This window comes from Aspergillus oryzae, chromosome 2, assembly GCF_000184455.2.
Source record: "Aspergillus oryzae RIB40 DNA, chromosome 2".
NCBI classification, from domain to species: Eukaryota; Fungi; Ascomycota; class Eurotiomycetes; order Eurotiales; family Aspergillaceae; genus Aspergillus; species Aspergillus oryzae.
The window spans coordinates 1-14,766 of record NC_036436.1 but is presented as its reverse complement, the minus strand read 5'-3'; the positions used below and the strand labels follow the sequence as shown (position 1 = coordinate 14,766).

General features: G+C 52.5%; 6 protein-coding genes across 6 annotated transcripts, besides 1 other annotated feature; 1 reads left to right on the top strand and 5 right to left on the bottom strand.

Annotated features, from left to right (window-relative positions):
• Positions 1–751: 751 nt before the first annotated feature.
• AO090001000008 (uncharacterized protein) lies at positions 752–1,931 on the bottom strand (the record flags this gene model as incomplete). The annotated part of the gene is made up of 2 exons (XM_023234328.1): positions 752–884; positions 1,342–1,931. The coding sequence occupies 2 exons, from the start codon at positions 1,929–1,931 to the stop codon at positions 752–754; spliced, it is 723 nt and encodes a 240-aa protein (XP_023089465.1).
• Positions 1,932–2,470: 539 nt separating this feature from the next.
• On the bottom strand, positions 2,471–4,361 carry AO090001000007 (uncharacterized protein; the record flags this gene model as incomplete). The annotated part of the gene is made up of 2 exons (XM_023234327.1): positions 2,471–2,498; positions 2,923–4,361. 2 exons carry the CDS (start codon positions 4,359–4,361, stop codon positions 2,471–2,473), a joined length of 1,467 nt encoding a protein of 488 aa, XP_023089464.1.
• A 260-nt stretch (positions 4,362–4,621) lies between these two features.
• AO090001000006 (uncharacterized protein) lies at positions 4,622–5,440 on the bottom strand (the record flags this gene model as incomplete). The annotated part of the gene is made up of 3 exons (XM_023234326.1): positions 4,622–4,828; positions 4,926–5,123; positions 5,180–5,440. The coding sequence occupies 3 exons, from the start codon at positions 5,438–5,440 to the stop codon at positions 4,622–4,624; spliced, it is 666 nt and encodes a 221-aa protein (XP_023089463.1).
• A 3,127-nt stretch (positions 5,441–8,567) lies between these two features.
• On the bottom strand, positions 8,568–11,483 carry AO090001000003 (uncharacterized protein; the record flags this gene model as incomplete). Its single annotated transcript, XM_001818519.1, has 1 exon — positions 8,568–11,483. The coding sequence occupies one exon, from the start codon at positions 11,481–11,483 to the stop codon at positions 8,568–8,570; it is 2,916 nt and encodes a 971-aa protein (XP_001818571.1).
• A 552-nt stretch (positions 11,484–12,035) lies between these two features.
• On the top strand, positions 12,036–13,322 carry AO090001000002 (uncharacterized protein; the record flags this gene model as incomplete). Its single annotated transcript, XM_001818518.3, has 3 exons — positions 12,036–12,239; positions 12,318–12,832; positions 12,893–13,322. The coding sequence occupies 3 exons, from the start codon at positions 12,036–12,038 to the stop codon at positions 13,320–13,322; spliced, it is 1,149 nt and encodes a 382-aa protein (XP_001818570.3).
• Positions 13,323–13,477: 155 nt separating this feature from the next.
• AO090001000001 (class I SAM-dependent methyltransferase) lies at positions 13,478–14,417 on the bottom strand (the record flags this gene model as incomplete). Its single annotated transcript, XM_001818517.1, has 2 exons — positions 13,478–14,209; positions 14,286–14,417. 2 exons carry the CDS (start codon positions 14,415–14,417, stop codon positions 13,478–13,480), a joined length of 864 nt encoding a protein of 287 aa, XP_001818569.1.
• A 326-nt stretch (positions 14,418–14,743) lies between these two features.
• Positions 14,744–14,766: a repeat region (II left telomeric region).

Below are 14,766 nucleotides of genomic sequence, written 5' to 3'. Positions count from 1 at the left end.
TGTTGTGATTCACAAAGCTCATCATATAAAACGCCTTATCACCCACGTTGAAAAGGGAGGGGTTTAGAGGGCCATCAAGACGTGCCAGAACACCCCGGAGGCAAGCTCTTAAGAAGCTGGAAGCATTTCCTTCTGGACTGAATGTCCTGTACGGTCCGATAATTGATCAGGTTTGTGATTCGGAAGATGCCGAGCTTGCAAGCGAATACTGGCTGTTATGTTAATTGTGTATTGGCCTATTACGCTTGATGAGCTGACCTGCTCTATTAGAATACCGGATGATCTCTCTAATAACAATGAAACCCTATCAGAGATCATAGCTATTTGTGGATCTATTTTGACTTTGCGTGAAGACAATATTGTTTTTGTCTATCAGTACACAGGATTTTCTCCTGCGTGAGGTGCGAAAAAATATTTTTCTGAGGGCCGAAAAGCTATATGTTATGAGATTTTCTTTAGGGTCAACATTATCACTTGATTCTCTTGTACATCATCACCCTCATCCACCATCACTTCCACAAGCCTTGCTGCAAGAGGTGAGATGATCTTTTCCCCACCCTCCCTGATCTCCCTCCGATGCTTCGTGCGTCTCTGCGAGGCATTGGAAGGAGACAGTCCTGTGGCTGAAGCTCGAATCGGGCCCAGGCTCTTTTCAGAAATGTTACAGGAAGGATCTGCCAAGACCTTCGACTGAAAGACGCTGTGTAGCTAAGAAACTAATCTCCCTAGATATCCAAGGCAATCGACTCACTTAGGATGGGTTAAGCGAACAGCCTCGTAGATAATACGCCGAGCCATGCCACAGGGCAACATTTTGCGTCTTGTCCTGATCGTAGTGATCTAATATAGGAGTCCGAGAGCAGGAACTCGACAGCCGGCGAGACCTAGCAATCTCTTGTTCGCCGCAATGGCCGCTAGGGCGCCAGCGCTGGTGTACTACCTATCCTCAAGCAGCTTGTCAAGCTCACTGTCCATTCTCAATCTGGTCTCACCCACTCTCACTTCAGTTTATGACCCCAGCCTCCTCCTGGTGCGTTCACCCTTCTCGTTGTTGCTCGCTCATGAGATCACCTTTTTCCAAACTCCTCGGCTGACTGTATACCCCACTCCTTGCGAATTCGCTGCAGCCACTCATTGACCGACAGAATCTCTTCGCCGACCTTGACATTGCCGTCGCCAATTCTCCGTCGCTCCATTGGATCATAGGCCGGAACGTGCAGCATCTCGTGATCTTTATTACAAATTCTCCCCTCGGCCGTGCAGTTCCGCAGATTGTCCAAGCATCGTTGGTCAAACTTGATGTAGTTACACTCCTTGCAGAGGAAAAAGTTGTTTGCGAACGTCCAGTAGGTGCCGCAGTCACCGTCGCAGATGTCTCTCAAGGGTCCCTCGATTTTACGCTCGCTTGTGTCAGATGTAGTGGGAGTTTCAGTGTTTTCCGTAGTATCATTGGGAGTTATTAATGACCAAGCGGCTAGAGCGTCGGCATCATGGCCTGCGAACATAAAATGCATCGCTAGGCCATTGTATCCTTGCCAGTCATTGAGTGGATCATCATCTGACAGAAGATCAAGGTTCAGCTTGATGTAGCGTCGTAGGACATTTTTTATTTTCTGTTCATCGCCGTGCAGGGCGTGGTACCGAGCAAGAAGCCGCGCTGGATATGTACCATGAATAGTATCATCCCCGAGTTTGAGCGCTACGACATTTTCTAGGTGCTCCAGGTAAATTGCAGCAGTGTCTGGGTACTGTCGAGCTTTCTCAAAGCAGACGATAGCAAGCTCTGAAGCGGTACGTGCTTGTCTATCGGCAACAATCCAGTCATCGCTTGCATTCATATGCAGGATTTGTAGCCACTGATTGATAGCCAATTCCACCCGGTTGAGGTCTCCGGCGCTGTTGTCGTAGTACAGAAGTGCAAGATGATACATCAGATCAATCTGGCAGATTTGTGCCCTCCACTCCTCTTCAGGCCTGCTGGCCTTTTTTCCCTGCGCGACTCGTATTTTGGCAGCATTAATAGCTGCCTCGTAGCTTTTGAGGACGATGTTAAACTCTTGGTCGCTGCGAATAGATGCGAAGAGAGCTTCATGGTATTCTGGCCGATCATAGTGCGTATGGAAATTCTGGATCTGCCGATCGAAACCACTGCTCTCGTCTGTAGAATTTTTCATTGACTGGAGAAACTCAAGCAAACGCTGGTAGTTCCCCTGCTTGTGCAACAGCGTCATGAGTGCAAGAGCCGTGTCGTAGTCATGAGGGGCTTCTTGTAGTAGCTTCTCGTAAATATCAAGAGTTATTTCACTTCGGCCAGCTCCCTTGTTCCATTCAGCTAAGTCTCGAATCATCTCCGCTAGCTCATCTTTGAGCTCTTCAGCATTTCCTATCACTCCACTCTCAATGCCTTTCTTTGTAGCCTCTAAGATTTCGATAGCGGTGGTAAACTCCTTCCGGCCGGCATAACAGTCTGCTAGTCCCCACTGTGAGCACCAGTTATCCTGCGCGAGTGTAGATGTAAGTTTGAAATGTTCTATAGCCTCGTCGTACTTGTCAAAGACTCGCAGAGTACGTGCTAGATTACAATTCTCCTCATAGCCTAGAGTATCGAGTCCAATCTGCGCCTGAGCCCATTGTGCTGCATCTAATATTTGGGAGGCTTCTACTTGCTCAGCGTCCGGGTCGTTGATTAATCTTTCGATCTTAGGGTCTTTACGGTTCTCAATCTGAAAAGGAGTCAGCCATTGATCTTTGCCAGGGAGCGGATGGTTATGGAATACCTTGGTGATGTACCCACGCACAGCATTGAACACATCTGCAATGTCCCTTGGACCGTACTGGAGCCACTTGCGAGCACAGACTCTGCCAATATGCTCAAGGAGATCTGCATCGAGCTCGGATTTGGAACTCAGACTCTTGACCCACTTTCTCTCCTCCTCGGAGATATTTTTGGTGACGGCAGAGTCCTGCAGCCATTTCAACGTGACCTCTACATGGTCATCGTGATAGATCCATAGGACCCGGAGTCGGTAGCTGCTCGCCCTCCACCATCGGTCGATGACCTCGTCATCCGTAAAGATCTTCACCAACTGCGGGCCTATTGCTATCTTCTGATGCGGTTGTGTTAATGAAGGGTCCGCTTGCTTGAGATGGTAGCCCAGATTGTTCTCCGCATACCGAAGCAAAGGATTCAGATCTAGCGATGCTTTGGAACAAATAATCTCCAGACACGCTGACACGATCATCAGATGTGCCGTCTCAGCGTCTACCGCAATCCGAACGGTTTTTCGTTTCATTTTGCGTTTGAAGAATTCATCGAATCCGAATTTGTTGAAGAGTTCCGGGTCGCACACGGACTCAAGAAATCGTTTCACGATTCTTACTTCGGCCTCACTGACATCGCCGACGGTATCCAAATCCTGGTGGTCTCTAGTGCCTTCTGAATCCGATTTCGTACGGAAAAAGTCCTTCATCGAACTGGAGACAAGATAAACGTGTACGCCTTCAATGCACAGCAAGGAAGAATACTGATCTTTTATGGTCTCTGCTAGAGGTCGGAGAGAAGGCTCGCGAGATTTAAGGAAGAGCGCAGCTTCCAGCTGCCCGAGGGTGAGTGGATATTCTGCAAACACGACCCACGTAAGCAAATAATTGAGATCGGAGATATCGTCATCGCTGAGCGTGTCGCTGAGCATTTCAATCTTTCTAGCAATCGTGTCGGATCGATTTTCTCCCGACCGCGCCAAAATGTCGCGGATCTCTCTAGGGCGTTTCTTGCGGCTGATTTCGTCTAAGAGCAGTCCGACGTTGACAAAATCGCCCTTGGTCTCCTTCGTCAGGGTCTCCACAATATCGCCGCGTAGCGCAGCCACTTGGTCCGACGATCCACCGAGAATCTCCATCTTGTTCATTCGGTCGTTGATGAAGTTGATCATATCATCACGGTTCGCAGACGCCACATCGATGACTGAAATTTCGTCTTCGATTTGAGCGTTGATCTTGTTCATCGTCTCCGTCCGTCCAATTAAGAGAATACGAAGAGTGAACCGAGGCCATGTGCAAGCCGTACTCTGCCATTCCTCTAGAAGCTGCACGAACTCCTTCAGGTGTTGCTTGTCCATCTGGTCGATTCCATCGAACAAGAGAAAGAATGTGGAGTCGGTCTTGTAGCATTTGCCAAAGAGTTGCCTGCAAAGGCTCCCAATCTGGTTACTACCGGCGGTCTTGACTGAGCCCAACTCCTTGCGATACACCATATCCACTTTGGCAATTTGCCAGGCCAGGACTTCCAGGGCCTGGATCAGCGATGGGTCCTTCAACTCTTGTTGATCGAATATATAGTAGGAAATGGCGGTGCATGTCATATCCTCTGTAGCCTCCGCGTACAGTTCCTGCAAGTGCTTGACGATGGCCGCAAACAGGAACGATTTGCCAACGCCCTCACCTCCCGCGACCCCCAAAATGGAAAACTGGGACCGCCGGATATCTGCCCACGCCGTGTATAAAGGATCATGTTGAAGCCATTCTCCACTGCCTGAAATTTGGTCATTCAAGCGACATTTGTAAAGCGCCTGGATGGCCTTGTAAGTCTCACTGGGTGTGCCGAGATTTGTATCAATGTTGCTTAGGAGCCGCTGCGCCGCATTGTCCGCGTCTCTCTTCCTCTCGAAGGTGAGCAGCTTGTCAACCGAGGCATTGACCTTCTGAGTTCCATCTCGGGTTTCGATGACCGCTCTTTCGCTGGTCTTCTGTGACTCAAATCCCAGAGTTGCTCGCATCTCAGATTCACGTTCCACCAGCAAAGCCAGACGATCCAATTGGCCGCTGACCCCTTCATCGCTATCGAAGGCAAACACCTTAAGGGCAGTGAGGATCTTGTTGCCCTTGAGCACCTTAATGGACAGCGCACAAATGTCAACAAAACACACCAACTCCTCGTTAATGATCTTGCGAAGGGAAATGTCCACGGCATCTGCTGGTAAGCGCATATAGATCTTGCAGCGCTCCAATACATCGGAGATCCGTCGGAAGAGCTCAGCTAGACTACTGAAAATGCGCTTGTATTTAGCCCCGGTGGCAATCAGATACGACACCGCATTGAAGCAAAGGCTACTAGGTGCGAAGACCTACATTACGGGTTTCAGTTATGAGGACTGACCTCTCCGTTTATCAGTCTACTCACCATGCTAGCACCTTGAGCCGCTATACCCCCAAGGACGGTGATCAATGTCAGTGTCTTGCCTATTACATCCTTGGCAGTCTTGAACTTTTTGTTTTTTTCGTCGCCTTCATCTTGCTTGATCCGAATCTGGTCCAGGACCTCGTCGACGGTGAACTGCGGAGACGTAGTGAGATCGACCTTGGTCGTCTGCGCAAATGCCCCACAAGCCCTTTCCCACGCCTCCTGGATGTTATAATCGTCCTCGACGTCAACGGCAGACATCTGGACGATTCAAAATGCCACTTGTTTTTTAAACAAAACACTCGATGGGACGCAATGACGGATTATGGATTGTCTCTTGGTTGCCAGCACTCTTGGTAAAAGGACTTGTGGTTCAGCTGTTCGGATTGCACCATGAAAGGAAAATCATCTCCGCGGCGGATTTCCGGGTGTTTTATCCTTCGCGCCGCGGTGAAAACATTTAAATTAAATGATTGCAACAGGCAGAGTGGGGAGAGTTTCTTCTGCCCAAGGTGGGGGCCGTGGCGTTCTTCCCCAGATGACGATAGGGCATGGCCAAGGCGTGCCAGATGTATTTACAATACGATCCTTCGGCACCATGCCCCAGGCTTCCCCAGGCCTCCACAGGCTGTCTTCTGCCTCAGGCTCTTTAATATACTACCAACACATTCACTGGAACTCCCGTGTCAGCTTCTCAGCCCTTTCCTCGAGGCCCTTTGCATAGTTAGTTGCATCGAGACTATTGTTTCTCTCAGTCATCGCGTGCAGCAGATCGCCTCTCGGATTCGGATGCCACTGTCCAACAGGAATCACATAGCGCCCGCCGTCGCGGACTGTGATATCCTTACTACACCCCGCCCATAGAAAGGTATGCGCGCCATCCCGAACGGTAGCAAAGAAGGGCATAGCCAGCCAGATAGCTAACCTGGGCGCGTTATCATAGATACCCGTGCGTACCGTGGCCGGATTTGCTGTGATGCTCACTACACGCTTCTCGGAAGCCGAACTGTCAGATGTTCCCACAGACGCCGGATTGAAGCGCTTTGCAAAGCGATCGGCGAGGAACCAGTTTCCAGTTTTGCTGATCGTGTAATTTCGAATCGCGTCCTCACTTGGCTTCTCCAGATCACCCGGCGGAACTCCTTCAGATAGTGCCGAGGTGTCGACGAGCAGGCTGCTGGACCAGATCACTCGCACACTGTTGGGGGCCGTGTCAGATGCTGCGGCTATACGGACCAAAATATCCGACAATAAAGAGGTCAACAAGTAAGGGCCCACACAGTTGGTGCCCATGTGCGGCTCCAGTCCCTGGACAGTGCGCTGGGACAGTGGATATGCAAGCAACACCGGCGTTGTTGTAGAGGATATCGAGCCGTGATTCCTGTGAGAAAAAGGCAGTGACGAAAGGCTTCACGGTACGGAGATCGGAGAGATCGATGGCAAGGAATTTGATCGTTCCGGGAAGGTCTGAAGTGCTGGTAGTGGTGCTGGCTTGAATGGCAGCATAAGCTCATCCATGCAGACCTAACGATTCTCCCGCAGTCAGGTGACAATCCTCTCACAAAGAGCACTCAGAGTCTTTGCACTGCTCACGTCTAATGTAGTAATGGTCACCTTTAATTCCTGACGCAACCAGTTGCAAAAGTCTACAGCCGCCAACGAGTCTAGTCCGTAAACTGACAGGGACTTGGCTGACTCCATCCTCTCCGTCAGTCCCAGACTACGCATAAAATGTCTATTAACCACCTCAATGGTGGCCGTCAGTTGCTCCGAGATATCCGCCGCAGAACGCACCAGCAAGAGCAGCGCCTGTCTGTTCTGCGATGGACCAGCAGTCTCTGCATCCAGCATATCATCACTCGGCGGTAGCGTCAAGGTTGTGAGTTGAGGATCCTGAAGTAAGACGGCCTTATCCATATCCAGCAGCAGTTCGGGCCCAGGCTGTGCGCTTTCCTGGATTGACTCCCTCAAGCTGCTGAGATCATTCGAGATTGCACTCACCGCACCTAAATCGGTCAACAATAACCAATACTCGGATGAAAAGAAAACAGGGCTCACCCAGGAGAGTCTCCAGATTGCTAATGGAAGCAGCTGGTTGATTCTTCATATTTTGCCCCGCTAGGAAGTTCTGCCCATACATTATGTACTACCCTTGAGCGCAATAAAAGTATAAACAGTACTTACCTGAATCTTAATAAGCCCAGCCAGATCATGCTGGAGTTCCTCTTCACTGTAAAGTATACCACGTAAAGTATACCACGCAGCTTATTTTGAATCTCGGGAGAGCTCAGCTCATCGGAAAGAGTCCGAAGCTTCAATTGATAATCAATGGTCTGGAACGTGCCCTCTTTAATACCATCCGTCGTACCCTGAGCTGCATGTGCTAGGAGAGTGATGTTGTCCATGCGACATTTGATCGTGGTATCCACTCGATCCTGAAGTGTTTGGTTCCCGGGACCATTGATAATCTCTTCTAGATCGTTGAATATCACGTCTACAGATTACCCCCGTGAGCTGTCTGTCCGAGAATTCAGGGTTATACTCACCATAATCAGCCTCCGCCGTCGAAGCTACAGTCAATGTCTGATCGCACACAGTAAGAATGTCTTGATAATATACCTGGGCCCCAGATACCTCAGAAATATTCTTCAATGGTACCTCACGATAGGCATACCCTCAACATGCCAGTTGATGCTTGTATCTATAGATCATGCAATAAGTAGCCACACTTTGACTGGAGGTGAACAACATACTTTGTGACATTTCTCCGCAATCTGCCCCAGCTTCTACATTATCTTTCCTTCTGTCAGCGAAGGCCTGGTAATTGCGTTCAATTATAATTGATGCCTACCGTCAGTCCACCGAGATCTGAGAGCTCGCCCATCTTGGCTATTCGCTCCCCTGTCATCGGTAGCTTTTGTACAACCAGGAGCGCATTATACAGATCTTGAACCGAGGTCTCCTCGCAGCAGAAATGGTCCTCGACGAGTAGAGTACAAGGGGTGAGGAATGTTTGATTGTTTGACATTGCCATCTGTCTGTGTTGAGACTTCTGTTAGACTTGTTGCTGTTACTAGAGCAAACCGAAAAGATAGGGAAGAGAGAGCGATACATAGGGATGTATATATAGTGCAGCGAGACATATTTACGCAATGAACGCAATGATAGCAAAGAGACACTCAAGAACGTCGCCGTGCCAAGTACCTGTTAAATGAAAAAGTTCAGCTGGGGCTGAAAAATCATCTCAGGTAACTGGGCCCCGCAGCCTACCTATTGTAGGCTTGGGCTGGGGTTGGGCCTGTGCCAGGATGGGCCGTGAAGAAGCCTAATACCATGTCGCCATATCCCAAACACCATCACACACATCTATAATCTACCATGATGCACTCTAAGCCCCTCTCTCCTCTAGCACGCTCCTCAACACCAGCTGTAACTCATTCACATACTTCGCTCCCAACATATCCGCATGCCTCCCTACACACTGATGCACCACCATCCCTTTCTTCGACAACTTGTTCCACTGCCCCAAATACCTCTCTACCCAACAGACCCGATCATCTGTAACTGTCAACAACGGATCCACCGCAAACACATCCACCGGCACCTCCACACTCCCCCGGGGAGCATATCCCTTCGCGGCGCTCGAGAACCCCGCAATAACATCCGTAACATGTTTCAATCCCGCCCTATCCAATCTCAACACCTTCAGTCTCTCCTTATCCGCCTCACCCAGAATCACATCCAGCGCGAGCTCAGCATCCACATCCCGCAACTGCCGCATAAGCGCCACGCACCTCGGCTCGTCGATAAGTTCATAGAAATACCCGACCATCACCAGTCCCTCGTTCCAGGTTAGTCGACCAACCAAGTCCGCGATATCGGGCGGCCCGTCAAGCGCGCCCAGGAATCGCACTTCCTCACCGGCGGACTCAAGCCGTTTGGCGATCTCGAAGGCTATGCTGCTGCCTAGCGAGTACCCGGCGATGGCGTACGGGCCGGAGGGCTGCGTGCGCCTCATGGCGGCCGCGTACGTGTCTGCCATCTCGGTGATGGTGGCAAAGAGGGACTCGCCGGGCTGTACGCCGCGGGAGCGGAAGGCGTAGATGGGACGCTCGTGGAAGGCTCGGGCTAGGTTGGTGAAGATGAGGACGTTGCCAGAGGCGGGGTGGACGAGCCATAAGGGGGCTTTGGGGCCGGAGAGTTGCAGGGGCACGACGGGATCATATTCATTGGTGGTGTCTGATACCAGAGAGAGGGCAGGGATAGGGCTGGCTTGTTGTTTGGAGGCAAGGCGTCGGGCAAGACCGGTGACGGTTGGGTCCATGAGGAGGTCCGGGACGGTGAAGACAACCTCAAAAGTCTGCTGCAGATCCTGGGTGACGGTGTAGAAGTCGAGCGAGGAGAGACCTAGGCTGAAGAGGTTGGTAGTCACACTGACAGAGTCTGGATCTATGTTGAGGCGCCTGCAGACGAGGGTGAGGATGGTTTGCTCGGTGGGCGAGGAGGGAGCCTGGCGGTGCGCTTGGCGGTGCGCGTGGATGCTGGTCTCATGCGCTTCCCGCTCGGAGTCGAGAGCCCCCGACTCGAAGATGCGCCGGAAGTGTGCTCGGGAGAGCTTGCCGAGGGAAGTTCTCTCAAAGTAATTGTGTGGCAGGGGGAGTATAGCGATGGGCTTGACGTGCACGGCCAGGCTGGCGATGCGCTCGATGGCTTCGTTGGTGGCGACCCGAGCTGCAGCGTCGTCTAGGGCGTAGCTGGGCAGGTATACCACACAGTAGGACTCGGTAACGGCGCCAGCAGGCCGGTGGGCAAAAGCCAGCGTGAAGCCTGGGGTCAGACCGGGGATACGCGCCTGCTCGAGGCTGTGCTCGACCTCGACCGCGAAGATGGTCAGCCCATTGAGTAGGAGCGTGTCCTTGGTGCGGCCAGTGACGTACAGCTGGCCATGTACGTCCAGGTAGGCGTTGTCGCCCGTGATGAACCAGCCGTCGGACGTGAAGGCTGCACGCGTGGCAGCTGGATCACGGTAGTATTGGCTGAACAGCACGGTTCCGCGTAGTTGCAGCATGCCCTCTTCGCCGGTTGCCGCCTCACTCTTGTCGGTCTCACGCAGCACGCGCATCTCCACCCCGGGAATGGGCCGGCCGCAGGACATAAACTCGCTAGTCGCGTCGCGGAGGTCATCCAAAGTCCGGTCAACCAGGTCCCAAGCCATGCCCGCGCATGACTCAGTCAAGCCGTAGCCGGCGCGGATGAAGGTCTGGGCGCCGTAGGGCTCCAGGGCACGAATGAGCTGCACCGTCATTTGTCGCACGGTAGCCTCGCCACCGGAAAAGACGCAGCGCAGACAGGAGAGGTCCCAGGTCGGGGCAGGCTTGGCCTTCTGCTCCGGTGTGGGGTAACAGACGAGATCGCGCAGCAGAGCCAGGAAGAAGTTGGGGGCAAAGGTGACAGAAATCCGATGGCGATCGACAAGGTCGAGGAAGCGGCGCGGCTCGGCCACCATCAGATCCGTAGCTACTTGGATCTGCTCGGCCCCAAGCCGCATGGCTTGGAGGTGGATCTCAACCAGGTTGACGGCGTGGTCGAGTGCGACCCAGCTCATGAAGACGTCCTGTGAGGTCGCCCTGCAGTGCGCAGTTTTACCAGCCGCTGCAGCCAGCATTTGTGGCTGGCGGAGACACACAGCTTTGGAAAAGCCGGTACTGCCAGAGGTAAGCATCAGTGCTCCGAGATCATCGGCCCGTTGGTTGCGACCCATCGGAAGCCGAATGGAGGCGGAGGAGGAGGAGGAGGTGGTGGTGGAAGTCAATGCGGATTCCTGATCCATACGATACAAACGTGGTGTGTCGACGCCCTGAAAGGCACATGCCATGCGGCTGTTGCTGAGCACTACCGGATCATCCAGCATCTGGAGAATGTGTTTGGCCTGGGCAATGCGACGGTCGGTCGAAACTGCAAGCTTGGGGACAATACAAGGCAAGTATCCCGCGACTGTGCAGGCCCAGAACCAGCGGATGTTTTCCTCATGGGTGTCAAAATGCAGCAGGAACACCGTGTCCCGCTTTAGGTTCGGCATGGAGGTTTGCAGCCAGTGTGCATCGTGGCGGGCCTGGTCAAGCAGCTGGTAATAGGAGAGACGCTCTCCCGCCTCTGTATCTGATGGTGAGGTCTTGTAAAAGGTTACTCCTGCAGACGTGGTTGCAGCTCGCTGCAGAAGCTCAAGCAGGCTGGTGGCCTCGCCGTGGGGCCGGGTCTCATGGATGCTTTCTGGACTGTTGCTCTGAAGTTGGTCTTTGCTCATCCTGAAAGCGGCAGGCGAAGGAACAGGATGCAGAACATGATAATGAGAGGGGTTTCGGGATGCTTTTTTTTTTTTGTTTTTCGACAATCCCTATGGCGCTTGAGTACATTTTTATGGGCGGGCTGCAGAGCTAAGCACTGCCATTGCGGATTTACGAGGCTTGTCTTAGCAGAGGAGGCATACTAGACAGGGGGCAATAAATCTGATGAATCTTACTTGTGCAGGAGTTAGGGCCACTGCAGGGGCGGAAATGTGGACTGGTTGTTCTCCTAAACTCTGGTCCTTCCCCTCTTCGTTTCCCATGAAGATTGGAACTAATGTACCGTCCAGCACAGTATCCCTGTCACCATAATCAATCTGACCACAGTCAGGGGGCAGTGAGAGTTATTTATCAGTGGCCAAATTCCTCTGTTCTGACAATGGGCTTCGTTGGGTTGTCAAAGAGGGCCTGATAACCTGGCAAAATTGTCCTCCCATCCCAGCTCCATCAATTGTCATATTCTTATCTTTTGTTACCTACATGACTCGATCGCCGTCGCCATGTCGGAGAGAATGTCCTCGTCGTCCTCTGCCCACTTTTCCACGCTAACCGCGGCAGAGCTGGTGGCATGGTCGCAGTCCCTCAAGCCGGTAGTGCTGGGTCTCTGTATCACTATGTTGGCACTTGGCAATTTGGGGGTGATTCTACGTATCTGGGCCCAATGGCGCATTCAGAAGCGGCCCATGCAGGAGGACTACTGGCTAGTTATGGCCGTCGTATGTTTCTCTCTTCTTCCGCCGCTCTGCATACACGAACTCGGCTACGTTCACTAACCCCTCCTTCTCTGCCTTTAGCTCTTCGCCAACGTGGTCTCCATCGCCACTATAGTCGCAGTGCACTATGGACTAGGGTACCACATCTTCCGCGTTGAATCTGAAGATCCGTCGCGACAGGCGTTGAAGTGGATATTCCTCTGCGTGTGGCTCACTGCCGCTTTCAACGGGCCCTCGATGCTGGCCACCAAGGTTGCCCTGCTCCTGTACTACCGCCGGCTGTTCATCGTAGCGCAGATCTGGCTGCGCATCTTCTGGTGGACTAACATGGTGTATGTTGTTCTGTGGGGCATTGGCTCGACTATCACATACGTGCTCTCGTGCGTGCCGCCCAGCTTCTACTGGGAGCGCTTCGACTCGCAGTCGACCATGCACGGCACCTGCCACAACACCACCATCGCCGACGGCCTGCCGCTGATTCTGGACCTGGTCTCTGATGTCGCGATCTTGATCCTGCCCATTGCCACCATCGCTACTCTGCAGATGCCGCTCGCCCGCAAATCAGGGCTCATGATTGTGTTCTCGGTCGGATTCATGTAAATTCCCTCTTCTCTGCCTGAATCTCCTTATATCCATAACCTAATCTTACTCCACAGCGCCATCGTATCCGCTGTCGCTCGCGTGGTCGTTCTCTACAAGGAGACGAACCTGCACTCGGACTTTACCTACGCCGCCGCGCCCTTCGAGCTGCTGGACGTGATCCAACTCAACATGGCCATCGTGTGCGCGACCGCCGTGCCCATTGCCTCGGGATTCCGTGTGGCTTTTAGCAAGAAGTTTCGCAGCTCCAAGAGCTGGACGGCGGGGGGCGTGGGCGGGAATACGTACCACAGCCGCGTCTCGACGGGAGCGGCGCGGGCCGCACGCCTGCGGCGCGAGGAGGAGGCCAGCAGCAGCACCGAGCAGCTGCATATGGGCCACTTCACCACCAGCTGTGCCTCGAAGGACCCGGAAGATCGGGCACGGGCCGGAGCTCTTGTGTCCGCCAACGGGATCGTGGTGAAAATAGATGTGGATATCCGGTAGTATATACTGTACAGTACATAAGAAGTACAGGCAGGCAGTGGAAACATATACCCTAATAGTACCCATATTGCTTACTATTATTTCCCTGCCCGGTTCATACTCATACCTCATACTAATAATCCTATTCCCACCTTGACACTCCCTAACAAGTCAACTCACTCCACCCTGGTAGCACACCACCAGATGACTCTGGTATTATCATCCATAAACTTCGCCTTATCCCGCATATTAGTTGTCGTTTCCCCGATCTCCAACTCCGCCTGTACCTCCCACTTACTCCCCGTCCTCACACCCACCTCCTTCCAAAACTCCACCAAACTCTCCACATTATGCCTATAATGTAACATCGTCTTATCCGTCAACCCATTCAAATCATACACCCCGGCCACTGTACTCCCCATCTGCCGTCCACAGACGATCGACCCGGGCTCTCCCCTCGTCAACCCGATCAACCTTTCCACGCCGCGTAGCTGCCCCTCATACTCCCAAAAGTGCAACAACGAGCCCGCCCAAACCACATCTATTTTACCCTTCATCGTACCCACGATCTCCGCCTTCTCCCAATCCTCATCTGACCCACCTAGATCCGCGCCCACGAAGGTAGCGGGGAAGGCATCCGCATTGTCGCGGAAGAGCTTATAGCCGAGCTCGAAGAACCCCGCTTCTAGATCGAACCCATATAATTGGGATCCGGGAATAGAGGCTGCGTAGACCAAATGCCGAAGCTCCTGGCCGACACAGCAGCCTGCGTCGAGGAAACCGTTGGCAGGGGATACGCGCAAACGGGCAAGCACGTGCTGGTAGAATGGCAGGCGGGATAGGTGACAGCTCAGGAAGCGCATTTGGCCGATGCAGGGGTAGGGGAAAATTTGAAAGGCTTCATCTCTCTTGGTAATTGCAAGGGGTTTCAGTTAGGGGGGGAAAGATGAGTGCTTCGAAGCAGGGGGTTGTGTCTGTGCCTACCAGGGTTAAGACATGGGGAATGACCTCTTCGGGTTTGAGCCCGCTGTAATTCTCCAGCATGGACTGCGCGGCAGGGTCGATTGCCGTGACACTGGTTTGGTACCAGGCTGGTTTGGTGGTGGGAGTGGCCATGGTGGCTAAGATTTCGCCTTGGCTGGAAACTCAATGTCGGTTTGATAAATGGGCTGGAGAAATGAATCTGGACATGTTCGCCGTTCAGTTTAATTGGAGGGGAAGGTTCTTGATTAAAAAAAAAGCCAAGATGCCTAATCTCAATTGCATTTCCCCTACCACAGCCTGTCTTGCCTCGACCACCAGGGGCTAAAATAGTGGTATTATGGTTCACCACCAGTTTTTGTATGGTAAAGCATATGGGTCAACATTAGGGTCAACATTAGGGTCAACATTAGGGTCAACATTAGGGTCAACATTAGGGTCAACATTAGGGTCAGGGTCAACATTAGGGTCAACATTAGGGTCA